Genomic DNA, 27,575 nt, shown 5'->3' with positions numbered 1-27,575 from the left:
CTAAATCCATGACTACTCTGAGATCAAATGGGGTATCTCTTTAGTATGGAAGACTTGGCAGCTGAGAGGTTAGGTCATTCCTTAGGATGATCATTTGTTTGCTTTTGTTATTATTTGTATTTGCCGGTGGGAAACACTCTCAATATTCCTGGATGTCTCTCTCCTTGAATAATTAATCATAGATTTCCCGCACGGACTCAGCAATACCCAAGAGAAATGAAAAAAGTATGTCCATACAATAATTGGTACATGAATGTTGATAGCAATGCTATTCGTTATTGCCAGAAGGTGGAAACGACCCAAATGCCCATCAATGGGCCAATGATGGGCAAGATGTGCTGTAGCCATCAGTGGAATATTATTTGACCTAAAAAGGAATGAAGTGCTGATTCATGCTATAGCCTGGATGAACCTGGAAAACATTACACTAAGTGAGAGAAGCCAGTCACAAAAGACCATGTACTATGTAAGTTCATTTGTATGAAGTGTCCAAAACAGAGCAGAAAATAGGCTAGTGGTTGCTTGGGGCTGAGGGAGGTGGGGAGGTTAGGGAATTAACAGTGAAAAAGGAGATGAAAATGTGCGAAAATTGGCTATGGTGATGGTTGCACAAGTCTGTGACTGTACTAAAAACCACTGAATTGTACACTTTGAACAGATGAATTGTATGGTATGTGAATTATATCCCAATACCACTTTTAAGTGAAAACAGAGAGTAAGGATAAAATTAAGTCAGCAAACATATTCTCGTTTTTGATGACTTTTATGTTTTAGCCAGCAAATACACATGCTTCAGGTGCACCTGTCCCATCCCCAGGTTCTTGATTCTTCTCCTAATTTAAATGCCTGTCAACTGATTAACCCCCAACCAACTCATTTGCCATCACCTTAAGTTCCCTCAACAGTGAATGTTCATAGCCATATTTGCTATTGTTACTACTATCTTGGAATTTGCCGCACTGCCCAATTCTGCTGCCTCTTTAACTGCTCCTCATTTTTCCCTTCATGGGTTCCTTTTCTTCTTTTTGTCCCCTAAGTTCCATCCTCCCTCCTTTCCACCTCCACTCTCTCCTGGCAGGTGCTCCCCAACTATCCTTTTTATTCTGACGCTTCCCTGATGGATGTCGGTCTGGACCACTGGGAGCATCTCCTCAAGTGTTTAAGCACCATCGGTCCAGAATGGCCTCCGCCCTGTCCCAGACTGCATCTGTTCCTCCTCCTTCCCTCATTTCAACTGCCGGCATCCCTGTCCTCACAGCCACACAACTCAACCAGGAAACCTGGCTGTGGTGAAGGCTGGGCTACTCCCGCCAAAAGGGGACTCAGCATTCTTCCCAGCTGTGGGGTTGTTGGTGGCTGACAGCTCAGCTCAGTCTCTCTTTGGGAGTTGCACTTGGTGGAGGAAACATATCTGGCCTGATATCTTGCCCCTTTCCTGGTGGCAGCATGAATCCTGTGACTGGTCAATGTAAGAGTGTAGACCTCGGGCGCCTGGGTGGCTCAGTGGTTGAGCCGCTGCCTTCGGCTCGGGTCGTGATCTCAGGGTCCTGGGATCGAGTCCCGCGTCGGGCTCTCTGATCGGCGGGGAGCCTGCTTCCTCCTCTCTCTCTCTCTGCCTGCCTCTCTGCCTACTTGTGATTTCTCTCTGTCAAATAAATAAATAAAATATTTAAAAAAAAAAAAAAGAGTGTAGACCTCTATAGCCTCCTTGCTCTAACTTGATCCAACTTGGAAGGGCCATCTCAGCCCCCACAGGACCAGCAACATGGCAGTTCAACTTCTCCCTCTGCCCAGCACTTCTTCTTCTACTGTCCTATATGTGTTGACCCTGGGAGTGCTCCCCAGTGAACGTTCTACATGTCTTCTTCTCAGAGTCTGCTTCTCATAGAATCAAACCTGCAACACCATCAATCACCTTTGACTTCCTCAATCTCTTCTCCTGTCAGTGAAAATCCAAAGCCTGTCTGTGTCCTGTGAATCTGTGGCTCCCTTATCAAGCCCAATGTCATGCTGAATTTAGGTCATTCAGGACAAAACGAAAACCTGCTTCCAGTTGGCCAGAACACAAAGATTTTCAGAACTGAAAATTTTGATAATGGGTTGGCTGTAGGTACAGCTTGATCCAGGGTTCAAATGATGTAAGCAGTTTGTACTTCATCTTCTTGTTTCCTTGGCCCCGCCTTTTGCAGTATTGGCTCCTTTCTCATAAAAGCTCTCTACCGCTCCAGTCACACAGAGGCTGCACGTTTCTCATTGGAAAGCAAATCCTACCAAAGCACATCTACTCTTAGATGTTTCACATGGAGCTTCAGAACATCAAAGAGATTCTGATTGATTCATGTTCCCATCCTTGAACCAATAACTGTGGCCAGGAAATGATGCTCTTATTGGACAGTCTGAGTCACCTGATCAACCTTGAAGCCTGGGCCGCTCTACCTGAAGCAGATATACTGAGGGTTGGAAAAAGGTATCTTCCTCCAGAAGAAACTTGGGCTGGGAACCCAGGCAGTGAAGGGATGTTGGAAAACACAAGCAATAGGTTGCTGCTGTAATTGCATTTGATAGTCACTGCAACAGCCTATGTTCTTCCTGCTTCAAGGTTCTATTTCTGTACCTCTCATCCATCCTTCAGTGCTCTAAAACATAGGCACAACCAAGTATCTGTTTAACAATCTTCAAGAGGACAAACGGATAAGGCTATCGCCAGTAGGCTAGCTTTCAAGGTCACCTTTTTCCCTACATGTGCCCTTCCTAAACTTCTGGGAGCTTAACAATCACCTGCAGAGGAGGTACCTGGGTGGCTCAGCTGGTTAAGTGTCTATGTGTCTACCTTCCCTGAGGTCATAATCTTAGGGTAGTGGGATGCAGCCTGCATGGGGCTCCCTGCTCAGTGGGGATTCTGTGTCTCCCTCTCCGCCTGCCCCTCTTTCCACTCGTGCTTTCTCTCTCTCAAATAAATAAGTAAAATCTTAAAAAAAAAAAATCACCTGGAGAAGAGCACTTTGCTGGCTCAGTTAGAAGAGTATGACCACTGATCCTAAGTTTGAGCCCCATGTTGGTGTAGAGATTGTTTAAATAAATAAAGAAAAAAATAAAAAGAAAAAAAAAGGTAAAGAATTACCCGGAGAACTTATTAAAACAGATTCCTGGGCCTCAAACCCAGAGATTATGATTTGGTAGGGCTGAGGGTGGGGGAGCCTGTGAGTTTACCTTTCTAGCAATTTCCTGGGTCATGTTGAAGCCACCAGTCCTAGGACCACACTCTGAGAACCATAGTTCTTGGGTGGTATCTGCTCCAACATAATAGACCTAACATTTTCTAGACACACCCTAAATTTCTTATCTTCTGGGACTTAACTCAGTCTCTTTCTTTTATTGGTAATGCCCTACCCATGGTCTCTCCCCACTGAAATCCTATCCATAAAGGCCAAATTCAAATGCCATCTCCTTCATGACATCTTTCCTGATCTAGTCATCCCTTTAAGTCCCATTTTGCTTGAATTACTCTTTTTTTTAAAAAATTCATCATATTCTATATTATATTTAGTTGTACATCTATCTTCATTTATCTAACATATTTCTTTTTAAGATATAAAAAAAATTTGTTGACTTTTTTTGTTTTTAAAATTTATTTTTCTAAGCAATCTCTACACCCAACGTGGGGCTCAAATCCCTGACCCTGAGATCAAAAGCCACATGCAAAATCTTACCAACCGAGCCAGCCAGGCACCCTGCTTTTTTGTTTTATTTTGAATAATTATAGAAATGGTGAAATGCTTGAAAAAATAGGAGAAAATAAACACACACACACACACACACACACACAAGTCAACCTTGGGACAATTGGGGGGATTTGAATATGTATTGGGTATTATGCGACATAAAGGAATTATTGTTAGTTTGGTTTGGTGTGGTAAAGCAGGGTGGTTAGGGTACTAGAGGGGGAGAGAGGGAGGGAGGGGGTTGGGTAACATGGGTGGGGTGGGCGGGATGGGCTTTCCGTTATGGGATGCATAAGTCACAGGGATGAAAGGCACGACCCAGGGAATATAGTCAATGAGGTTGTAATAGCATTGTATGGTGACAGATGGGAGCCACACTTGTGGTGAGCCCCGCGGAATGTATAGACTTGTCAAATCGCTCTTTTGTACACCTGAAACTAATGTAACATGCTGTGTCAACTAACTTCGTAATGAAGTATCTGTCAGTGGAATGGGATGATGTCTGGGATTTATGTTCAAAGACCCCAGCAAGCCAGGAGAAATTGGAGCACAGACAAAACAGAACGGGGAAAAGTTACCAGTTGTTGGAACTGGATACATGGGGGTTCATTTCTCTATATTCTATGTGTGTGCTTGAAATTTTGCTATAATAAAAAGCAAAGTAAAACAAAACAAAATGCACCTGTATGTGTCATTATATTTATATATATTTGTAGGGAAATAGAAAGAATCAGATTTTAAGGTTCTTCGTATCAGGGACTCTGGTCCTGTTATTCTTTTCATCCTGCCCAGGATCAGGAACGGTTCCTGGATCCAGATAGGGTTCTATGCTCAGTAGCCAGCTGTAATGGGAATGCACAGGAGAGGCAAACAGTAACATAGAGTTCCAGTGGTTAGTGCTTAAGGCTGGTGGGTCAGAAATCGTGACTCTCATTACAATTTCTAGCGGATCTTGTAACTTTCTAGTGTTCTCATCTGTAAAGTGGGAGAAATTAGAGTAGGTACTTTGTAGGGTTTATTTGCTTAACAAATGCTATACTTAACTGCATGCTATGTTCCAGGCATGGTTCTAGGCTTTGGGGAATACAGTAGTAAATACAATAGCCAAATATCCTTGTCTTCAAAGAGCTAACATTCACTAGGGTGAGATAAAATAATAAACTAATCAGTTGGCTAAATTTAGAGGATGTTAGAAAACACTAAATGCTATGGAGAAACTTAGGCAGAAGAGGCGGATGGGGTTCTGGGATTGGGGTGTGGATTGTATTTGCGGTTTTGAAGTGGGGGAGGGGCAGGTAGCCTCCCCCCTCTCCAGAAGGCGGCCTTTCAACAAAGACCTGAATTTGGTGAGGAAGTGAGCCATGTGTCCATCTGGGAGACAAAATATGTAGTCCTGGTGGAGGGAAGAATTAAGCACAAATATCCTGAGGGAAACCGCTGCCTGATGTGTTTGAGAAATAACAAGAATTAGCCCATCTGTACAGGGGCCAGAGTGTGTACATGAGTCAATGCAGAGACATCATATTCTAAGGAGTGGCAAGCTTTTTCCGTAAATGACCACACAGAAAATATTTCAGGCGTTGTGGCCATATGGTGCCTGTTGCAACAGCTCAGCTCTGCCCCTGTGGCATGAAAGCAGCCTCAGACTGTACAAAAGTGAGCATGTACATGTTGGTGTTCCAATAAAACTTTATTTACAAAAACAAGTCCTTGGTCTGGATTTTTAGTTTGCCAGCTCTTTCTCTCAATACATTCTCTCCCTTGAAGATTTTGGGAAATAAATGGAAGAGAGAGAAAAACTAACACGTAAGACAAAGGAACCCTTCCTCTATTCTCTGTCTTCCCCTTTGGTGTCAGATCAGCATCATCTCCAGAAATTACTCTGGTGTGGGGCCAGGGAGTCCTGTCCTGGCCTCAACTTCCCGGAGCTGCTTCTTCCTCAGGCTTTGCCCTTGTCTCCTTTTTCTTACCTCACCACGGTCATTCTTCCGATCTCTGCTAGTGCTCCTGCTCCCTGGGGCGGCGTTCCAGCCATAGTCTCCGGACTCTGGAGAGGCTTCCCTTTGGCCTTGATGTTGAGTCTGCCTTGACTATGTAAGGGAGCATGGACAAGCCTCTTCAGGTGAAAGAGAACAAGTGAGAGAGGAGGAAATTCGGAAGGGGTCACAGTGGACAGGTCGGGACTTGTGACACAGTTGGGTGTGTCTGGGCAAGCGCGAGCATGCCCGATGGTGTTCTGTGGCCCCGGGTGGATGGCGGCCGTGTCCTCTGCTTTGGAAGGATCGTTCACAAATTCAGCCATCCTCCCTCGCTTGCACGTTGAAAATGCCACCTTAATTCTGTGTGCCTTATGATTACGAGCCATTAGAGACCATTAGTGAATGAACTATGAAATTTCAATCGTGAAATGCAAACTCTCTTGTGAAATGCAAACCTAGCTTCACATATTAATTGCTTCTAATTAAGGAGAAACATTTTAGCCAATTAGCTTTTGGAATTTAAGTGTAATCAGAAGGATAATTCAGAGATTTGCTAATTGCTTCCTCCACTGCGGCTGTTTGCCTTTAGTGCAGATATATATGCTGTGCACCTGGTTGTGGACCCACGCCACAGCTGAGGGGCCCTGGAGCCCTGCTGCACATCAGTGGTGTAGAGGGCAGGCATTCTTACCTTTGAAATTAACATGTAAAACACATGGCGAGGTGGCGGTGAGGGGGAAGGGAGGTGATAAGGGAATAAGAACATCAGACTGCATTAGATTCGGGTCCTAAGTCTGACTTGACTCCAGAAGTTGCTGGCCAACGTTGAGAATGTCATAGCACATCTCCAGACTTTCTGAGTCTAAGATGGCCAAGGCCTGGGACAGCTTTGGGCTTCCATGATTCTGGACATATTCGTATGATTCATCATGGCCTTCCATGATTCCATGTAAGGTGGGAACTGAGTAAGACAAGAAAAATCATCCATCCGATGGACGATCCCAGGGTGCTTATTGATGTTTTGGGCCCAACAGAAGTATTATGGGCTGGCAATGGCTCTCGCAGCCCGTGGATGTTTTGTCTCTTGGCATTTTATTCCATTCTTTTTTTCATGCCTCTTCCCCAGTTGAATGGTCTTTTCCTAGTTTTGCTGGCAATTTGTCTATGTCCATGGTATCAGCCTCATTCTCTGGACATCTGAGCATGTGCCCTGTGACAGAGAGCTGTTTCTCTCTCAGCCCGCAGCGGACCACCTCCTGCTTTTCTCCCTTCCTGCCCCATCTTGCTTCTTGTCTTGCCGCAAAAGAGCCTCTCACCAGGAGTCCACCTACTGCTGCCGCTGATTGAAATTTGTAATTACAAAGATTATCCTTTTGGCATCTTCATGTGGGCTTAAGGCTGCAATCCTCACCAGTCAGAACTTGCTCGTCAATGTCTCCTCCATCTGTGTGATTTTTCTCTTTATAAAAATAAAACCGGTTCTTGTCCACCACCCCCTTTTCCACGAGAATACAAGCTGTTGTCCATTGTGTACGAAGATGCTGCTGTTGACAGAGGTATTTTCTGGGTTTGCTTTTGTGTGAACTCTTCTCTGGGTTTAGTTTTTGCCTCAGTGAGACCTAATATCACACTCCAGTGCCCTCGGTCTTAGGTCCTGGATGGGACACCAATGAATGAAGAGAACCCGCTCCAGGTAAAAGAAATGCAAAGGGGTTCAGTTGACTCTGAGGAAGATGAGGCTGTGTTTGCCTGTTTGAGCTACACTGCTCCCTGGGGTGTGTCTCATTGTCAGCGCAAAGTCTCCCTCTCAGTCGAAAGGCCCCATTCTCTTGGCCCCAAGAAAGGGAATTCCTAAAGGGTAGGCGGGAATCAAAGATCACCAAAACACACTGCCATGTAGAATGTCACACCTGCTTTGGCCAGGCCAAGCTTGATCTGGATCATCTCTACTGCTCCCTTCTTTATGTAACAGAGAGCCCCAGGTCCCTCTGCTTTCCTGAGTTCTACCAAGTTCCTAAGAGATCGGAATGTTCCTTCAAGATCCCAAAGATGAAAGTTGTCATTTCCTGGAAGGGAGCCTTCGCAGAAAATGGCATCCACCACGCTCTCCATCTCGACAATGTGAACCATGAAGCAGATTTGTGTTTGAGGCGTATTCTCATTAGGCACAACCTTCATTAAAAGTGATTAAAACTTGGCAGATGTTCTTTCTGGATGATTAATAGGCCATCTCCACTTCTCCTTTTGGGAGGTCAGTTGCCAGTTACCAAAAATGAAACACCTGCCTTCACATCGACGCGGCTGCTGCCCAAAATTTAGCAGCGTGCAGCATTCCCAAAGCTGTTAAATATGCCCATCGTGCCAAAAATAATGGGGCCTTGTGTTTACCTAAGTCCTGAATAAATATGGTGGATTTTGGGACACAAATCTGATTAAAAACTTCTCCCCAGGCCAACATGAAAAACTAAATTAGCTTACTTAGTTAGGTATATGTAATTTATAAAGAATATAAAATTGGATGGCAACGAACGGTCATTTTGGTGGTGTAAAACTCCTCTAAAAGAAAGCACCTCTCAATTTGAATTCCAATTAATGCAATTAATATTTTCCATGCTCAGTTTCAGGGGGCACCTACTCCCCATGACCAAGCGAGAGTTATGTGTGAAGTTCACCACCGACGGGTTTTAGGAACAGACTGTAGATTAGACCAGGAGAGAGGAGGATGAGGTTTTAAGACAGGAAACCCTGCTTAACACTTATGAACACTTATTGTGTTCAGATGAAGCATCCATTAAGGAGGACATTGTATTACCTGAGCATCTTATTCAGTGTGTGGTCCACAGAGGTTCCCTCTGGGCCAAACCTCATCACAACCAGCACTGCTTTGACCTTCAGAAGTATGCAAAGGACACATATTATCTTTAGTTTATATACAGATGAGGATATGGAAGCTCCAAGGTTTCAAGGGACAGGTCCAAGTCAGAGTGGGTCCCCTGCAGCCCTCTCAGCGGGAAGGGTGGACTGGGGTCTGGCCCGGAGTGACCATCCTCCCCTGCTTCTGAGGTCAGAAGCTCATGCCCTCCACTGGGATCCTGCCCCACAGCAGTGGCAGAGCACTGAAAAGGAATTCCCTTCTCCGGGTTCCCAGACACAAATGCTGTTGATAGGTCTCCACTCTTTCCCGTGGAGGAACATGTGTTTTTTGTGGAAAGACCAAACAGAGGAGTCGGCATATCTACGTTGTTTCCAGATCTGGCCTGCACTGGTTAAAATTATAGAGCTGCGGTCACATGCAGCAGGAAGGGGTTTAGGGATTGTCGCTGCTGGTGCATCAGAACTACCAGGACAGCTGGTTAACGCACGGATTCCTGGGTCTCACTCCCAGGAGTCTGACTTAGTAGGTCTGGGGTGACCCTGAAGATTCTTCTGTTCTAGAAGCTGCTGAGGCACGCCAATGCTGCCAATCCATGAACCACACCTGAGGATCATTGGCCTACGGTAACCCTATCTTAAAATGGGTCAGCGAACTCTATCTCAAGGGCCAGTTAGTAAATCATCTTAGGCTCCATGGGCTGTAGAGCAGGTCACAACTATTCAACTCTGCCACTAGCTGGAAAGCAGTCACCATCTGTATGTCGCTGCTCATGTCCATCTTGTGAGAAAACTTGACAAGAACGGGAGGCCTGTGGATTGCAGTTTGCTGACCCCTCACTGGGTGTTTCGAATAATTTGGGTTTTGAGTTCCTCCCCACCACTCCTTGCTTTCCGGTGGGTATGATACTCCTGGTCTTATTTTTTCTCCACGGCTACGATGAAAATGAGATATAACCGAATCATAAACACCCAGAAAAAGCCATTCTGTATCAGGTTCAACCAGTACCACGTTGTCGGCTACCCTGAGTTAAGTATGGTACCTTCCTTTATTTGAATAATCATCACATTGGTCTTGATCAGTGTTTCCTCTAATTATTAGGCATCACATAAAAAAAAATAAGAATGTTAAGAGAGGACAAGGGGATCATTTTGAATGGTATTTAGGAACTTCCCTGGTGTCAGAAAATAAAAACCTAGAGTTCTTCTTATATTAAGAATGCTTCTGTGCAGGGCGCCTGGGTGGCTCAGTGGGTTAAGCCGCTGCCTTCGGCTCAGGTCATGATCTCAGGGTCCTGGGATCGAGTCCCACATCGGGCCCTCTGCTCAGCAGGGAACCTGCTTCCCTCTCTCTCTCTGCCTGCCTCTCTGTCTACTTGTGATTTCTGTCAAATAAATAAATAAAATCTTAAAAAAAAAAAAAAAAGAATGCTTCTGTGAGGGAGAACAAGAAAGCATTCTTTAGCAAGGTTCCTAAGACAAAACAATGAAGTTTTTGGTGGCCTGACATGCTAACCGCCTTTGTAAAACATTCTGTTAATACAATTAAAAAAACATTCTATGACTAGGGTTGCCTGGGTGGCTCAGTGAAGGGTCCAATTCTTGCTTTCCGCTCAAGTCATAACCTCAGGGTCCTGGGGTTGAGCCCCACATTGGGCTCCACACTCAGTGTGGAGTCTGCTTTTCCCTCTCCCTCTGCTCCTCCCCCTGCTTGCACATGTGTATACACACACACATACACACACACACTCTCTCTCACACTTTCAAATAACAAATAAATAAAATCTTCAAAAAAAAAATTCCATGAACGAAGACATAACCAACAAGTTATATTATTTTTTATTCATGTTAGAATTTCTATCAGTGTTTGAACATTAATATTTAGAGAGTTTGTACATTTTTGCCTTCCAAGGTTTAAAATGAGAACCACACTAGGTCACAAATGGTAACTAATACACATTTCACAATTGCATGAATATTTACTCGATCTCTCACTCTCTTAACACTGTTAAACATTTTCTTTTCCTTGCTGTACTTACATTGAAAAGTGTGCCCCACTCATGTCTCAGCAAAGTTCCAGACATTATGGATTCATCACATATAAATTCTTTAAAAATATACTTTTGTCAAAAGACTTGATGACTACTATGTACACTACAAAAATAAATTTTCATATAAATAAATTATATGGCATACTTTTATCTTTGTAATTGAAATGACACAAACCCATTTCTGCCAAAACTGGCAGATAATGAGACCCAGTTTGAATATTTATTTCCTTTAAACTCCTTACACTAACACCTACCATGAGTCTTTAATGAAAATGTTATATACTCTGAACTATTTAACATTAGTAAGCACTCTATACAAATAAAAATTCTGTTCAAAAGTAAAACATAGCTGTAATAGTGTTTCCAATAGAAATAAAATCCCTGCATTTTTTTGTTATAAACTGGCATGACAAATACTGTAGGAAAACATTCTTATGATACAAAATTATAAATATCAGCAAAGATTTTAAAAAAATTAAAACATCCAAATGAACAAACAAGACAGACAAAATAAAACTATTTTTAAAAAGAGAGAGAGAGAGAGAGAGAAATTCTGGCTGCCTGCCCGCCCCCGGGTTCTCCCTTTGCCAAAGTGACTGTGGGAGAAAGTTCTACACCGTACAGAAAGCAGGGCCGTGTGAGCTCTCATGAACCACACAAGCTGGGCTCAGGAAAGGAGCAAGGAGGGCGTGCCACGAACGAGAGAAGCAGACCTCAGAATTCTGCACCATCTCTCTCTTGAATGCAGGACATAAGTTTTCTGAGCAGAGCTGGATATTAGGTGGACAGACAGTGTGGCCGACGGAGTCACTGGACAGTAGACGCAGGCCCCCCGAGGCCCCTGGCACGTGAACACACACACCTGGTGGCCACAGGGGGCTTCCAATGAGTATCTTACAGTTTTGTGGCAAGGTTTTGGGTCTGAGGTCACTATGCTGCTGGGTACTACCGGGAGCCCATTGCCTTCTGACTGAGTTTTTCTGTGGTGAACAGGAGGACACTGTGGGAGCTGCCACTGGCATGCTCCCACAGAGCTGAGTCTGGGTACTGACCACCTCCCTGACACACACCTCAGAGCAAGACAACAGAAGCAAGACAGAAGCAAATCTAAAAATCATACCTGGTTGAGAGACCTGCCTCCGGACACGTTCTTAAGTGGGGTGTATGGAATGAACATCTCTCTGTTCTAGGGTCAACATCCCGTTGAGGGAACACAAATGAGGCTGAGAGGAGGGACACAGTCTGTTGAGGGCGCGTGGGCCCATAATGGGAATATTCACACACCGAGAAGGATCCTTTGGAAGCTCCTAACCTGCAGAACTTCTGACTCCACATCACCACACTGGAGGCTCACTATTTATTTTTCAAGAAGATACAAACAGACCCAGAAAGTCCCAGCCAACTGTGCAATTTAGGAAGAAGGGGGAGTTTAAATTGTAGGGACTCAAAACATCACCTCTGGGTTGACTGTGGTGAAAAACTAGAATCAACAGGTTTTTCTACTCATAGCAGGGTCATGGTCTCTGAAAGATTTCCAATCTGCCCTTACGTTTTTGAGGGTGCATGTATATGTATGTGCGTGTGCACGTGTGTGTGTCACGAGAGGTACAACAAAGGCTGCATAGTCTAGAGTATATGTTCATGGCCCAGCTGAGGCGCACCACTGAGCGTGTTCTATAATAACGCTTTAATACCAATGAAGATGAGCGGATGTTAGCTCTAAACCCTGAGGTTCCACCGTCCACCACAATGATCCATGCAACGGAGCCCGTCTCCTCTGAGGCATGAATTGGGAGAGTCTGGATAGCAGCCAATGATCGCAAGAGAGCCCTGGGCCTGAAGGGAGTCCGGCGAAAGGGTAAGGCGACATTCAGGGCTAGCTTTCCACCAGCACCAAGCAATAAAGACATCCTGACTCTTCCAGCTCAACTAGGGCAAAGCCCACTGAGGGTTACAAGACAGTGAAAAGAAACAAAAAGAGAAAAAAAAAATAAAATCACAGTACAGTACATTGGGAAACCACACACATGTTCTCACACACACACACACACCCACACACACACATAGCCAAACGGAACCACATCCCACTACACCTGGAGAAGCCACCGGGGTCAGCGTACCTTCTTCATATCTGCTCATTAAACAACAAAATTATCACGCATAGCGTGTTTGAAAGTTAACAGTAACATTTCATACTACCACAGGGTTGTGATATGCAAATTTAAAATATTTTAAACAGAAACCTTTACAAAATAATCCTATTACATAAGCAATATTTGCATAGAATTATACAGGTAAATTATACAATATTTAAGCAGCAGCAACATATGCTGAAATTTAAGACTACGTTAGGCTTGTTTGTGGCACAGAGACCCATGCACAAATCGGGAGGGGCCCCGCGGCGGCCTCCCCACCGCCCACTCTGGGGGTGGGGGTGGAGAGAGCCCAGATCGCACTACTGTACATCCGTTCCTTCGTATATTACATATGTGTACACCTCTTAAATATTTATAGAACTATTTCACAAAATAATACAATCAGTTACAGTAACGCGGAACTGCTCTCCCGGAGCGCACGCCTGAGGGACTCTAAGCGGTTCTCTTCAAGCAGTTCGGGGGTAGAGGGGGTTGGGGGGGTGGGGGACTTCCAATCTTTGGCCTCTGCTTCAGATTTTACTCACCCTTTAAAAGAGAAAAAAAAAAAAAGTCAAACAAAGCCACGGGTGTATGAGTTTGTACTTAGCACCAAATCAAGGAAACTGGTCAATGGCGCTAGAAATCAGCATAGGGTGCTGGGTGAGCACAAGAGGGGCTCCTCAGGGTGGGTCATGAGCCCTTTCCCGATGTGAGGGTTAGGGTTCTCCGAGCCGTGTATCAATCACAGCTGTCACGGGGCTTTAGAGAGATCGAAAGACAGGTGGAGGGGCACCTGGGTGGCTCAGTGGGTTGGGCCGCTGCCTTCGGCTCAGGTCATGATCTCGGGGTCCTTGGATCGAGTCCCGCATCGGGCTCTCTGCTCAGTGGGGAGCCTGCTTCCCTCTCTCTCACTCTCTGCCTGCCTCTCTGCCTCCTTGTGATCTCTCTTTGTCAAATAAATAAATAAAATCTTTAAAAAAAAAAAAAAAAAAAAGACAGGTGGAAGCCAGCTAGCATCCCCATGAACTTGCACTAATTCTCAACAGGTCTACAGCAAGGGAGTGACCCAGTTTGGGACTGGACCGGTTCCCCAAGGATGAAAGAGCTTGGATGTGGTGGAGACCAGGGGTCACCGGTGTTTGGTTTGGGCCACACCAATGCCCAGGGGCTCCCAGAGCGGGTGGCCTGAGAAGCCCCAAGGAGCTCTGCTCTCGGTCCCCACCCCCACACATCCCTCCACTGCTGCTGAGGGGCAGCGACTCGAGGGCCAACACCCGCCCACCCTGCACGTACCTCAGTTGGAGCTGCTGCCCCGGGGCCTCTCCTCACATTCCACGTCCTGCAGCTCTATGACTTCCACCTTGGAATCCCTCCTCTCGCACCGGACGTTAAAAGGCACGTGGGGGTCCTCAAATAGCCCGTACTCAGTCTCGGGGTAGTCCCCGTAGCCCGGGCACAGTCCCCCTCGGGGGTTCCACGTGGAGCCGGGCCCGGGGGCGGGCGGGGGGTGCACGGCCACAGTCACGGACGCCGAGGCCGTCACAGTGGTGATGGGCTGGCAGTAGCTGGGCGCCGAGCTGCCCATGGCAGTGAACGCTGGGTGCCGAGGGTTGTTCGAACGGGCTCCCCGGGGGCCCGCACGGTCCCTATTGCTAGGGCCAGAATGCCCGTCAGTAGAAATTTCGAAAGCGTCTCTGCGCGGTCTGTAGGGGGGTGGCCGCAGGCCTTCTCTGGGGGGTTCCCTCCGGGGCTGCTGGCTTGATCGTCCAGGAGGCAAAGGCTCTGTGTCCAGGGGGGGTTGCTGGCGAGGGTTTGAGGGTGGGTGATGTCTTGCTTCAGGATGGACCACCTGCAGAGAGTGAGGGCAGGTTAAAACAGGAGGGACGCCAGCCCCGGGCGGGGCGTCGCCCCTCACTGCGCCCCGCCTTCCCTTCTTGGCTCCGGCTCCTGCCGGCCACCCACACACAGCTCTTCACCAAGTGCTCAGTCAACCCCACAAATGGCTGGAAGAGGCCCCCGGGGAGCCAGCGGGGCCTTCCACCCACAAAAGAAAAACTTGTTCTTTTAGAACCTCCCCAACGTGGCAGAGGAGGGCCTTATTTGGAGCCTGGGTCTAGGCTTTCTCTAGCGCAGCTGGCTGGGCACACATGGCTGTGGCCCCTAAATGCAGGGCTGCGGTCACAAAGTCCCCGCACTGCCTCCCTCCTGCTGTTTGAGCCCCACCCTGCACTGTAGGTCCAATCCCAAGCTCCTCCTCTTGGAAAACTGCTAAGTATCTGGCTCTGGCTCACCCCAGCGCTGCATGCTGGCAGGATGTCGATGCCTACACCGTTGACTACGGCAGTCATTAGGAACACAGGGCTCTTTGCCCTTAACTGAACACAAATTCCAAATGCAGTTCCTTCGTTGCACCAGCCACATTTCAAGGGCTAAACAGCCACATGTGATCAGTGGCTACTACACGGGCGAGCACAGAGGGAGCATTTCCATCATCGCGGAAAGTTCTATGGGGCAGCGCTGCTCTGTCCGGTTGTTAGGAATCTGGTTTCTGGGTCTCTATACAAAGCGTGGAGCAACACAGTGGCCACATCAATCAAAAGGACCGTGACCAACTTCAAAGTCGTTCAGCTTGTACCTATTTTTAGGCTCCTGCTGAACCAAACCAGATTCACACTGCAGCTCAGCAGGCATCGTCACGGGGGGTAAGAGGAGGAAAATTTAGGTTATTTGGTCGGCCTCTCTCTCTTTCATGCGAGGGCTGCTCTGGCCTGGGACTGGAATACCCATTTCCTGGAGGGACAGCAGGAGGCCCTCAGTTGGAGCAACACGAGTCTTAGAACCTTCCTCAACCTTCCTAGGGTTTTGTGTACTATGCTCTAGGCCTGGGCGGGGGGGTGGGGGGGTGGGGGGGGGCTGAGCACTTCCCCGGGAGCAGAGAGAGTGCAGGACATGGCTGGGGCTCTCGGAGTCTTTGAGAAGGGGCTCCCGGGCTGCTCATGGCTTTCCCAAAGGCTAAGCTTCCCATTTCTAGTAAAGTCTTAGACATCAACAATTGAAATCATTTTGTACTGGGGGATTTAAAGGTAACAGAAGTGGGAGGGGAAAAAAATCACTGTTGGCAATAAAAATACCACTACGTTTTAAAAAAAAGTATTATTCTAAAATGACGTGCAGCTAAAAAAAAAACAAAAAACAAAAAACAAAAAGCAGCAGCAGGAAGGCAGGCTTTCCCTCTGAGCCTCAAGCTCCAAGTGTGCTACGCCTGAGTAAGATACATGCCAACGCTACTCAATGCTGGGGATACTGGTCCCCGCCCTTGGCAATCCCTAGGACACCCAAACACAAGGAATGAACGTTTTTATAGTTTCAGAGGCAAATCTTGGCAATTTCATATGATTCTACATAATCTTTACTTTATTTTAAAATCCTATCTGTCTGGGATTTTGCTGTTCACAGGAGATGGGGCTACCCCTACCCCCACCCTGTCAGGGTGACTTACAGTGGAGCGGGCAAAGACAGGGTTTTCTGTGGCTTCCACGATCACTTGGTGGGCAGGGCCTCCGGTGCCCTGCTGGGCCTCGTAGTGCCGAAGCTCTTCACTGATGCCCGACACCGTCGTCTGAGAACTGTACTCCGAGTCAGAGGAATCAGACCCATTGTTTGCATGACCGGGGGGCACGGCAAAGCGGACCACGCTGGGGGGCGGCTCGGGGGAAGGGGTGGGCAGTCGGTTCAGCCCGTTGGCTGGAGACACCTGTTTAAGGAGATTCCATATCAGAAGGGTTATCATCCATTTACTGCTGGTCACACTCCGACTGCAAAGCACTGTACGGCTCAGTGGTCTCTGTACCCGTCCCCCTATGGCCCGGCCTCTCCCACGGCCCTGTCTCACCTCCCCCACTCTGCCCCTCGACAGCTGGGGCCCAAGATCCAGCCTCTGCTCTTACGCTTTGGAAAAGGCAGGCTGTGGCCTTTTTACTTATTTTCAAGCCCAGATATTTATCTTGGGTGTTAACTGCTTCATGGATACAGAACTACAAGACTCAGACCGGCAATCACTTGGTTTAAGACACTGAAACAAAACAAGTACGACATCCCCCCAACTATTACATTGAAGAGAAAAAAGCCATAGTCGTGGAAATGTTTACTGAAAAAGCAGATAGTAATGTTGAGATACCTTAAATATCTAAATTCACAGGGACCCTGGGACAAACAGCTTTCAGGTGGCCTTAGGGGTGTACGTTATAGCCTGGTATGATTACTGACCTCGGGGTATGGTCCGAAGAAGGACAGAAGGACTGGGAGCAAAACCAGCCCGTTGAGAACACCCAGGATTGTTAGGATTGCCAGAACAGCAAAGAAATACCTTGAAGATAAAAGGGAAACAGGAACATTCACTGTGGCAAAAGTAAATGAAGCCAGGCTTCATATGCCCAAATATTATGTAGCACATCAAAACACAAAATTAACGAAGCCCACACGGTTGCAAAGGCTGTTACAAATCTGTGGTTCAAATTCAGCATGAGATTAGGTTTTTTCCTTTTTTGCTTTCCTTTTTTTTTTTTTTTTTTACCTTGTGACTCTCGAGGACTACATTCCACAATCCAAAGTGTTAGTTTGTGAAGGGACGAGAGAAAAATTAGTTTGTTAATTTGCTGAAATCTCCTGGCATGTAATGTTATTTATGAATGTGTTACACAAACACAAAAATATGGAATGTGAGCTGAATGGCTGAGCAGATTGGAAGCACAAACACAATGCAGAGGGGCCCCGTCCGTGAAAACCCAGCAGAAGCAAACAAATGAAGTGAAGGGTGTAGAATTTAAACAATTTAGCTCAGGAGGAAAAGCAGCCCACTTCTGCAGGCAGCTAATCCACTGTGAAATGCTTCTGCATCTTAGAGCAGAATCTCTAATTAAGTCTCCAGCGTATCAGGTAAGGCTTTCCCTGGGCTTTCATTAATCACAACTTTCTGCCGAGAATTCTGTGAGTTCCAGTTTTACCAAACGGCTCCGATTGCAACCTTTTTAGAACACAAGAACCAGCTTTCTGCAAAAGAAAGCGCTGCCCATTCTGTGGTTGCTGGGGCATTTGCGGGGGAGGGCGGCCCACAATGAGGGGGCTGCTCTGTGGGCCAATCTTTTGTTGAACAATTTAGCATCTCTGAATACTCTTGTTTTGCGTCAGCCAATTCAAACATAAAGGCCTCAGCACCATGAAGAAGAGGAGAGTGCGCAAGTGGCCCTGCTTTCCCACCATTGAGGGCTAAGGTCTGGGATCCTTCATGAATACCAAGGTAAACCTGTCAGCTCGGGAGAGCGGCTGGCCGAGGCTGCGCCCAGCTGGAGGGAGTGGGCTCCACTCTAGTGTACGTTTTCTGGAACTAACAGTGTCTAGGGCAGCTCTGCTGGAAGGAGGCTGTGGTAGGGGAGAGCTCAGGATGCTCCGGGAAGGGGTGGGGGCAAGATATTTATCTGTTAATGGTCCTCTTGATCATAAAACAGAACAGGCACCCAACTTCGCCATGACTCTGTATGTTTCGACATTAGATGAAAGGAGTGAGAATCCCTATAAAAATACAAATACCTCGCAGCTATTGTAAACACTAGAAACTTCTGAGCTGCATTAGTAAAAAGCAAGCCGCCAAAGTCTTGCTCTAATGTAAACTGCTGGAACTTCAGGCTGAAGCATAGCTCAGCGGCAGCATTACAACATTTGCATCCCATCCATCTAACTGTAGCATAAACAGACCAATTAGATTTCTGACGGCTTAGCGTATACAATGTCTGCTCATGCAGTTGACCTCAGTGAGGGCTTTATCAGGTTAATCCATCCAGTTCTAGAAAATGGGAAGCCCTTTTAAAGTGATCGAAACAAGAACCCTGATATCTCTGGGAGAGAACAGGGAGCCAGGGGTTAGATGAGAGCCAGGACTCTGCCCTCCATCCTGGTGCCCAGCTGGTTGCTGGGATTCTGGCAAAGAGCCCCTCTGCGGCTCACTGGGCATCCCCACAAGGCTGAGTGGGATCCTCGGAGATCTCATCCCGCCCAGAGCTTCCCATGCTTCTGAGATGCCTGTGAACTCCCTCTCCCCCCCTGCAGACTGTAAGCCACATGGAGGGGGATAGGGTCCACGTTACTCGCTGCTGTGTACAATGGCGCTTATGAGGTGCTTGGTACATTGTGTCCAGGGAAAAGTCACGCAAAAGAGACTCTCCTTGACACAGGGGTTTTGTGCCATAAAGAAACACCTATTAATGTCCAAATATGGGTAAGCTAAGGAAATAAAGGAAAAGCCAAAGTCAAGTTAAGAGCTGAAAATAAAACTCTGGCCAAAAGCTTGATCTAATTTAGGCATACATCTACCTGGTATTGGCAAACAAGAATGTACTAATTGGCTTGTGAGCTGATTAACAGTGTTGTGCTGAGCAGACCAGCAGCATGGGTATCACCTGGGAGCTGGCTGGAAATGCAAACTTCAGCTCCACAGCCTCCCTGCCCCCCAGCGAAATCCGAGCTGCTCCGCGCCTGCAGAGCCTCGGGTGAATCACAAGCTTGCTGCGGTCTGAGGAGTTTGGGTCCGCACTGTGATCATGGGCCTACCTCTCCACTGGCATGCACTGACTACACCAAGGGAATGCTGGGCCTCCTTCAAGGAAGGCTTAGTCTCTGCTGCCCAACTGCCCAGTGGGGTAGGCCACAGACCCACGGGATCCTGATCTGGCTTCTGCAACAAGGGAACTTGGACTGAAACTCAAAACCCTCTTCTTTTCACTTGAAAACACGAGACCTATCACAGGCCCACACAGCGAGAAAGTCTGTTTAGATTCTCCCCCAGATTCCTAAAGCGTCCCAACCCAGACAGTCATGTCTCATGTTCAGTTCTGCTTTAGCACGGTTCTAATCCCGGACTGTCTTCCTATGGATGGCTCTGCCCTTGCCTGTCCACGGAGCAGCAGCAGCGTTCCACCCAGGAGCAGCTATTTCCTAAAACCACGGGGGCTGTTGGGAGCAGAGAAGGGTCCTTCCCTGCAGAAGGCAAATTTGTTCTCCTTTTCTACGTTGCGAACTCATACTCTTCATAAAGCCCCCAGAAACTGCTTGCCTGGGGATCCAAAAAGAAGGATCCAAACTAGGTCTGGATTTCCGACATTTGACACTGAAGTTACACATTTACTGCTCCCTAGATCTTACTTAGAACTTGAATGTGAAGTCTGGGTGTGCAACCTTTGCTTCTTAGAAGAAAATGTAGGTGATAATTTTAGTTATCTTAGAAAAGTTAGAAAAGTTTTCTTTTCTATCATTTTGAAAGAAGTCAGAAAGAAGAAAAGTTAGAAGAAAAGTTAAGAAGTTAGTTAAAAGTTAAGTTAGAAAGAAGAAAACTTAAGAAGAAAAGTTAGAAAATGTAGGTGATAATTTTAGTTATCTTAGAAAACTTAGAAAAGTTTTCTTTTCTATCATTTTGAAAGAAGAGTGAAGGTCAAACTCAGTCAGGGGAGGGGAACCAAGGTCAGAATTTGGGGGTACTGGGCGATCCCCTGGCTTCACGCTGTGGAACTCTGCTGCTTGTCACACTCTCCATCTCTCCTCCCCAAGATGTTCCCTAAGACGGCTCTAGAAGAGAGCTTGTCCTTCTACCTCCCCACAGATCTCTGAGTTAAGAAACTCAGCAGAAGAGGAGTCACGGACCATGGTGATCATTTCACAGTGAATTCGTAGGGCACAACATCGTGCTGCATACCTTAAAAAATATATGATTTTTTACTTGTCAATACACCTCAATACATCTGGGGGAGAAAGAGTAGAGTCATAATGAAGACGTGCTGCTATCCACAGGGCACAGAAAGGAATATGCAACGGAGATCGTAAAGATGATAGAGATTCTTGGAAATTAAGAACTGTTTCCCCTCCTGCTTACCTGACAATGAAATCGAACTCCGATCCTGCAAGCATCAGCACTCCCAGCAGAGTAGAAACAGCGCCATCCAGGACAGGTGCGAACATGTGCTCTAGGGCAAGCACGGCCCTGCGGTTCTTATCGCCAATGGCCGTTAGAAAGGCCTGTGCAAGGAGGAGAGGCGGGATGAGCAGGTTCCCGGACCGAGTGCGGTCGCTGGGCAGCTCTGTCCAACACGCTACGAGCTGTCTTACTCGGACTGTGCAGACCTTCTCACACCTTCCTTTCTAGCTCCTGAAATATTTAATCTGGGGTGCTCAAGTACTAAATCTGGGCTTATGCTTAAGTGGCCTGCTCGTGATACTGTGTCATGTTTGGCGTTGATATAAATCTTGAACCACCACCAAACAAGACAGCAAGCATATTTACTTTAAATTAAAAACCAAACCAAAACTATACCAACAAGAGCAAAATGTCCCCTTCTTTTCACTATTGCTCCCTGGGAGTTTCTTCCCCAACCCATGCGATCCCACGGCTTTTGCATGGGAGGCCCACGGTGTGAAGATAATAGCACCCTTCCTGACTTTGTGGGAGGTCAAGATCTTTCTTCCAAGTGGGCTTAGTTGAGAGGCGAGTGCAACTGGGTGCACAGGCTGATGCAGGGTTCAAACTAATGGGTCTGTTGTACCTCTAAGTACCACGGAAGTCTCACAAGAAAAAATACAGGACTCAAAATTCACATCGCGCCTGTTCTAACTCTGTGTGGTCATATCACCCCTTCCTTCGCTTCCCAAAGCCCCACTAGGTGACGAATACTACCGATGCCAATGGCAACATTACAGAGTAAGCCCCAGCGAATCGGACTGTTGGCTTGAAAGGGTGACCATTTTGACAGGAGTCAGTTCATGTCATACTCTGCCTTGCCCTCCGGGGGGGGCCCTGACAGGAGCTGGCACAAGTCCTTTCTCTGCCTGAAAGGGATATGCTTTCTCTGCAGACCATAGCTCCCGAAAACCAAGGCCTATCACACATCGGGTGCACTCCTATTCTTTGTGTTGCTTCTGGAAGAACACTACGTTGTTCTCTTGAACAGATGAAGAAAGAAAAGCATACAAAAATGTGCTAGGAGTTTCCGTACCTTTCTCTAAAGTACATTTTCTCTAAAAAATACACATGCTTTCCCAGGGTGGGGAAGGGTATCGGGTCAACAGAATTGCCTTTCTGTCTTGGGAGGAAAGCAACAAGACAGTCTGGAACCATGTTACTCTGTGCCATACTTGGGCCATGAGGCTGTAAGAGCTAAATAGGGTTTTATCATCTCTCACCCAACTTACACTGTGGGAATAGTGAACTGACAGGAACCCACTGATTCCTTGAAGAGAGTTCTTCACCAACCTTATTCCATCATTTTATAAACCTTGAAAGAGCAGCACCTGCCTGCTTTCAATAGACCTTCACACAGAGGCTGGGTGAGAACAGCACATCCTGCATGTGATGGTCTCATGATGAAGATGTGGGCTATAAGCATTTAGCAGGGGTGACTGCTCCCGAAGCCAAGCTGCCTCTTGAGCTTCCTTAAATTCTTGGAATTAAACCTTGCACAAATGGTGGAAACATTCCTTAATTGCTTAGCCAGCACTGGTGTGTGCATGTACATTCATGTCACCGCACGTGTAAGGCCCACGGTGCCACCACAGGTTGCACTTCTCATTTCCACTGTAAAAACCTGTTCTAGAACGTTCTTGTTTGCCATGCTAGCTATCCCCCCAAAAAGTGGTTTTCCTTTGCATCAGAATAAAATGACCGGGTGGATTCTTAACTCTTATGTCAAGTTTTCTCCTTTTTGAAGAAATGATATTAAGAATTAATTATGTTCTAAGCTGTAGGCTGGTGGGCTCTTCCTTTAAAAAAAATCCCCTCTCCCTCCTCCTGGCTCAATGGAGGAAAAGAATTCAGATAGGTTCAAAATTTAGAGAATATTGCTTCTAAATTATCAGCTTTTTGTTGAAAATAGGACAACCTCAACAAAACATTCCTTCTGGAACCCAGAAGTTTACAGTCTCTAAACTGCATAAGAAGGCTCCTGAAAGACTCCTGGCGGAGAAACCAGAAGGCACAACACAGAGCCTATGTGTACATCCACGCATGTGCAGACATGCATACGCCATGTGCTAAGCCCCAGGAAAATCAACGCTAGTAACCAAAAAGGCAAGGCTAAAAGTATTTGGCCCAGGCTCAGTGCTAGGTTTCCTACCTAGGGCATTCCAAACATCAGTATTTCTTCAGTCAATAAATGTTTATTGAGTGCCTAACAATAACCCCAAAGACTAAGGTTATAAGCACGAGTGTGGACAGAACGTAAGTCACACACGGCTAGGAGATTTTGGAATAAACTCCTGATAAATGTACACGATGGGCTTGTCTTTGGGTTTAAAGACTCCTCCTGATGTTTAGCTTCCTCCAACAAACTGTGCACAGGACTGGACACAGAGAAGAGGGCGGCACATTCTGTTGAGAGCAACCGTGGTCCTCTGACTTTTTCTTCTCTCATGAATTTGGAGGCAGGGAGGTTGAAGGAGCTGGGTGGGCTTAGCAGGAAGAACCAGTTCCTCTGCCCCACTGGCTCCCGGCTCTGTCCTCGGCTGCTGGCAGGCCCCACCTTGCCTGTGAGTGTGGTCTCACTTGATCTCTGCTGTAGAACTGTACTTTTACAAACTGCGTGCGCATTTGTGTGCTCACACATGTTCATACCATCTAACTTAGGAACAAGGTTGACAACTTACAGACCTGTCATGACACTAAGGTCACCAAATAAGCACCATCCTTCCTGGTCCCCTGCTGACCCCAAGAGGGAAGCCTCCTCACTAAGCCCGTAGTAGTAGTACGTGTGTTCCTTGGTGTTGGAGAAAAACAAAAAGGTCCCTGACCTGGAGACTACCAAAGCTAAAGGAACAGATGTTGCCTTTCCATCAAGTTATTGATGAAGAGGTCTCCCATACCAGAGCAACGTGAACGGTGAACTCCACTCCAATGCCAACGGAAGCGATCAGGATGACCACGGGCACGGCGCTCAGCTTGATCCCAATGAGGCCCATCATGCCAAAGAGCTCGACCGTCATCAGAGCCAGGACTGTCACCTTTAGAAAGACGCAGGGGATGAGTGGATGGGCACAAACACTCCAAGTGCTGACAGCAGGGGAGGGGGGTCCCTCCAGATCAAGAATAGAGAAAACACCTGGGACCCAAATATAATGAACACGCTGACTCGCTTTCACTCTGGGCACCTGTCTTTATTTTCTAATTCACCATGTCGCTGCTGAGAAGGGAGACTTCAGGACAATTTGGGGATAGCTGCTTTGGGCCAGCAGCCTGTTTAAGGAGTACAGAAAGGCAAAGCTTAGTATTACTACCGCAAGCTGTTTTTCCAATATATCTGTTCTAGAAAGCAAAAAGTACAATAAAAAAAAAAAAATCCACAACTATTCCCTTTGAGTCATCTAAGAATTACACAAACACGGACTGGTCACTAGGTACAAGTTTAATATACTTTAAACCAAGGTATTTCCTTCTGTTTTGATAGTAATCATCAGAAACTGTCCTTGAATTTACAAGAGAATTGAAACCTGCAGAGTTTTTGGTTGCCTGCCTCCATCCTAAAGAAAGCAGATAGGACGGGTGAATAAAAGTTCTTTCTTTGACGTAAAGGCAGCTCTGCTTTTGTTCAGAGAGTGCATGGGTTAAGAGAGGATGCGGCGGGAGAAAGGGGACTTCTGGTCAGCTGACATGGGTCAGGTTACAGGCGCCTTCACTTTGAAGAAGTAAGGAGCAAGCCGGGTGGACGGAGCAGACAGCTCAACCCAAGGAAAAGTCCTGTTTGCCTTCCATCGGCCTTGTAAACATTTGCGCAGAGATGGAAAGAAAATCTGCAAGGTAGCCTATGGAGTTTCTTGGGCCAAAGGGGAGAAAACACAAATGAAACAGTAAACTTCCTACAGATGGAAGAGAAGGAGTGAATGAGCTTTCCAGATCGGGGGTGGGGCAGTGGACAGCGGTGTCAGGGAAGTCCAGAAACAGTTCCCTTTGCTTTCTTTTAAGAACCTAATGAAAGATGGACGACATCAGTGACTTAAGTACCATGAAAACCCCTACAGACTAAACATTTACCTTTTAACATACCTGCTGCACAGACGTATGGTGCAGAAATGAGACCTGGTCTCTGTTTTTATAATTGTGGCATTTTGAAGGCTATACCACAGTTCGTGGAATTTAAACACTGCCATGATTTTATTAGACTCCACATGAAACTTACTTCAGATCTGGGAGAATTATACTTGGAAAAAGGATGCCAAAAACTCGGCTAGTAATACTGGTTCATCAATGTCCTTCAAGTTTTAAAACACACACAACACACAAAACCATCTCAAAAACCATTTTACCCATAGACCACTATCCTAACTTCTCTAATTACCTCCTCCACCCCTTTTCTAGAAGAATCTTCTCTATGTTAGGTCTGGGATGTAGTCACAAGAGGACCCTTTAAGTTAAAAAAAAAAATTAGTTACATTTGTATTTAATAAATGCTCAGAGTGTTTGTGTTTAATAAATGCTCAGAGGGGTTATAGACAACGTGTTTTAAAACTTCCCTGTCTTTACACAGACAGTTGAAAGCTGTAGGACAAGGAACACAAGATAAAGGCCATTAACGACTCTACCTGGCCATGAACCTTGCCACCTCCTGCAGTATAAATATAGCAAGGGTGATGCAATCTATACCCTCCTCCAGAGGCCCAGACATAAACACAGCTTCCCGGCTGCAGCAAGAGCTAGGCCAAAAGGAATCTGACTTCCACAAAAACCCTGCGAATGAACTCACAATGATCCCGGCCGTCCAGGGGTTCAGGAGGAAGACAGCACACACCAGGAACGTGCAGGCCAGCACCACGCTGATGGATAGCAGGAGCCAGTGGCGGAGGCCGATGTACTGCTCCCAGAAGAGGAAGGGGTAGCCGTTGGGGTAGCTGGAGAGCCCCAGGCTCGTGTAGTTGTTGCAGATGGTTCTGACCTTTTCAATGGCTTCCACGAAGTCTGAGGTGTCCCGCAAGCCGTTGAGGTAGAAAGGGAACTGAGCGTATTCGATGGGCTCTGCTGCTGGGACTGGACAGGGAGACAGTGGGAAGAGGCCACAGCTGAAGGCTCGGGGCAACGGGACAGAGGCAAAGGGGCGTGACCTGGGTATCGGGGAGCCACTACACACCCCAGGGCCGGCCCTCCCAGACCCACAGCGCGCTGCTCTGGGATGACCAGAGCAGGGACTCTGCCACCAAGTTCCCTGACTGTGCTTCTTTCAATGTGAAGCACAGACTGTCCCAGGACGGCCTTTGGGTATTTACAATCTTAATCTCTGGTTTAAAAGAGTTTTAAGCAATGATCAACATTTGACTTTTTTCCAGTGGGGGAGGGGAGGAACCTGGGGCCTGTGTATTTATTTAAACTTTGATTTTAATCTAGAAGCAGTCACTTTTGTGATGGGTCTAAACAAGAATTCAACGGGGGGAGCATTTTTTGTTTGACTGACACAAGGGAAAATACTAAGTTCAAACTGTTTTCCTCAATCACTTACCAGAACAAAATAACTCGAAAGTCATGCTTTCCTGCGAAAAACGCTTAACTTTCTTATCCTTTTAGTGATCTAACACACTTAAACCTTCCATGCTTCTTTTTTAATGCAATGCTAAGTCTTCAGCAGCAGGGGAAGAAATCCTCACACAACAAGCATTTAGTTACTGCCGTTGTGTGTTCCAGACCCTTTGGGGTCATTCAGTTGACTTGCTAAACATGATTTGCCCTATTATAATCTCAACTATAAATTTTCATTAAGACAAGCCTTGGCTGCTTGCCACAAGGCTCTGGGGTTTAGATACAGAGAAGCACAACCCACTTCCTCTCCGGCCACGTTTGCAAAGGGACCCGTCTTCTTTGTCACGTCCTCCCTCGGCCTCCTCTCCAAGGTGGAAGCTACTAATATCTCTAACATCAATGCAAATTAAATCCATACCAGACCACCTTTCAAAGTCAGGGCTGAGAGGAGAAAGGAAGAGGACGCTGCTGTATACAGGCTATTCTGCTCGGGTTTAAACAGCTTTGACAGAGTACAGGTGCTTGGTGGCTTACAGGAATGACCCAACTTGCCAGAAATTCCTTCAACACCAGAGTTGACAAAGCTAAGATAAACATATAATCCCCAGCGATAAAACTCTGCAATAGTAAAATAACACTCGACCTGGAGGCGTCCCCAGCTTTCACATGGAACAGCTGGCATGAAAGAGAGCTGCCTGGTGGGCGTCCTAGGGTGAAAGCTACAAGCGGAGATTAGGGACTCTCATTTCCCAACGTGATAGAGCACGGGTTGTATTCCATTACACATCCTCATCTGTCTCCCAGAGTTTTCAACTCAAAGAAATATATTGTTCTGTTTACACTTTTGAACCCTGGGTAGCGTCAGCAGACGAGGGCCATGGCCGAGCTGGGGAGAACAGGGCGAGGCCCCACGTGGCGGGCCCCCACGGAGGGCTACTTACTTCTGAGTCTGGTTTCGGGCATGTAGTCGGCTTTGTCGTGCACCCACTCGGGACGGTGAGGCCGGATGTTGGCCTGGGAGGCGGCGTACGCCACGGGATCGTTGCTGACCCAAGCGGTCAGGTAGATGTAGAACGCGCTGGGGTTGATGATGCCGTCCGCGTCCACCAGGCGCCGTTTGGTCAACTGCAAAATGGGAAGCAGAGGGTGTTTCAGAATGGGGCCGGGGAAACACACTCCTGTCTGGAGGTAGAAGGAAAAGCAGAGCCCTACACCAGCATCTGCAACACAGCCGAGGATGCCCCCTCTTTGAACATACAAGTAATTCCCGTCAGAACACCTTT

The 27,575-nt window shown here is 46.8% G+C and overlaps 1 protein-coding gene across 6 annotated transcripts in view; it reads right to left on the bottom strand.

Moving 5' to 3' along the window:
- Positions 1-10,388: 10,388 nt before the first annotated feature.
- Positions 10,389-27,575, bottom strand: part of PTCH1 (patched 1) — a 70,563-nt gene continuing 53,376 nt past the window's right edge. For all 6 annotated transcript variants that reach the window (XM_032306525.1, XM_032306524.1, XM_032306523.1 and 3 more), the window contains 8 exons: positions 27,234-27,417; positions 25,529-25,809; positions 23,655-23,792; positions 20,677-20,819; positions 17,025-17,124; positions 16,258-16,512; positions 14,052-14,607; positions 10,389-13,304 (listed from right to left, as the gene is read on the bottom strand). In XM_032306525.1, the coding sequence (XP_032162416.1) occupies positions 14,053-14,607; positions 16,258-16,512; positions 17,025-17,124; positions 20,677-20,819; positions 23,655-23,792; positions 25,529-25,809; positions 27,234-27,417 (1,656 nt within the window). In that variant the 3' untranslated portion in view covers positions 10,389-13,304; position 14,052. The remainder of the gene's footprint in view (positions 13,305-14,051; positions 14,608-16,257; positions 16,513-17,024; positions 17,125-20,676; positions 20,820-23,654; positions 23,793-25,528; positions 25,810-27,233; positions 27,418-27,575) is intronic.

This window comes from Mustela erminea, chromosome 12 (genome assembly GCF_009829155.1).
Source record: "Mustela erminea isolate mMusErm1 chromosome 12, mMusErm1.Pri, whole genome shotgun sequence".
In the NCBI taxonomy this organism is placed as follows: Eukaryota; Metazoa; Chordata; class Mammalia; order Carnivora; family Mustelidae; genus Mustela; species Mustela erminea.
This window is presented reverse-complemented; position numbering and strand designations above follow the sequence as displayed.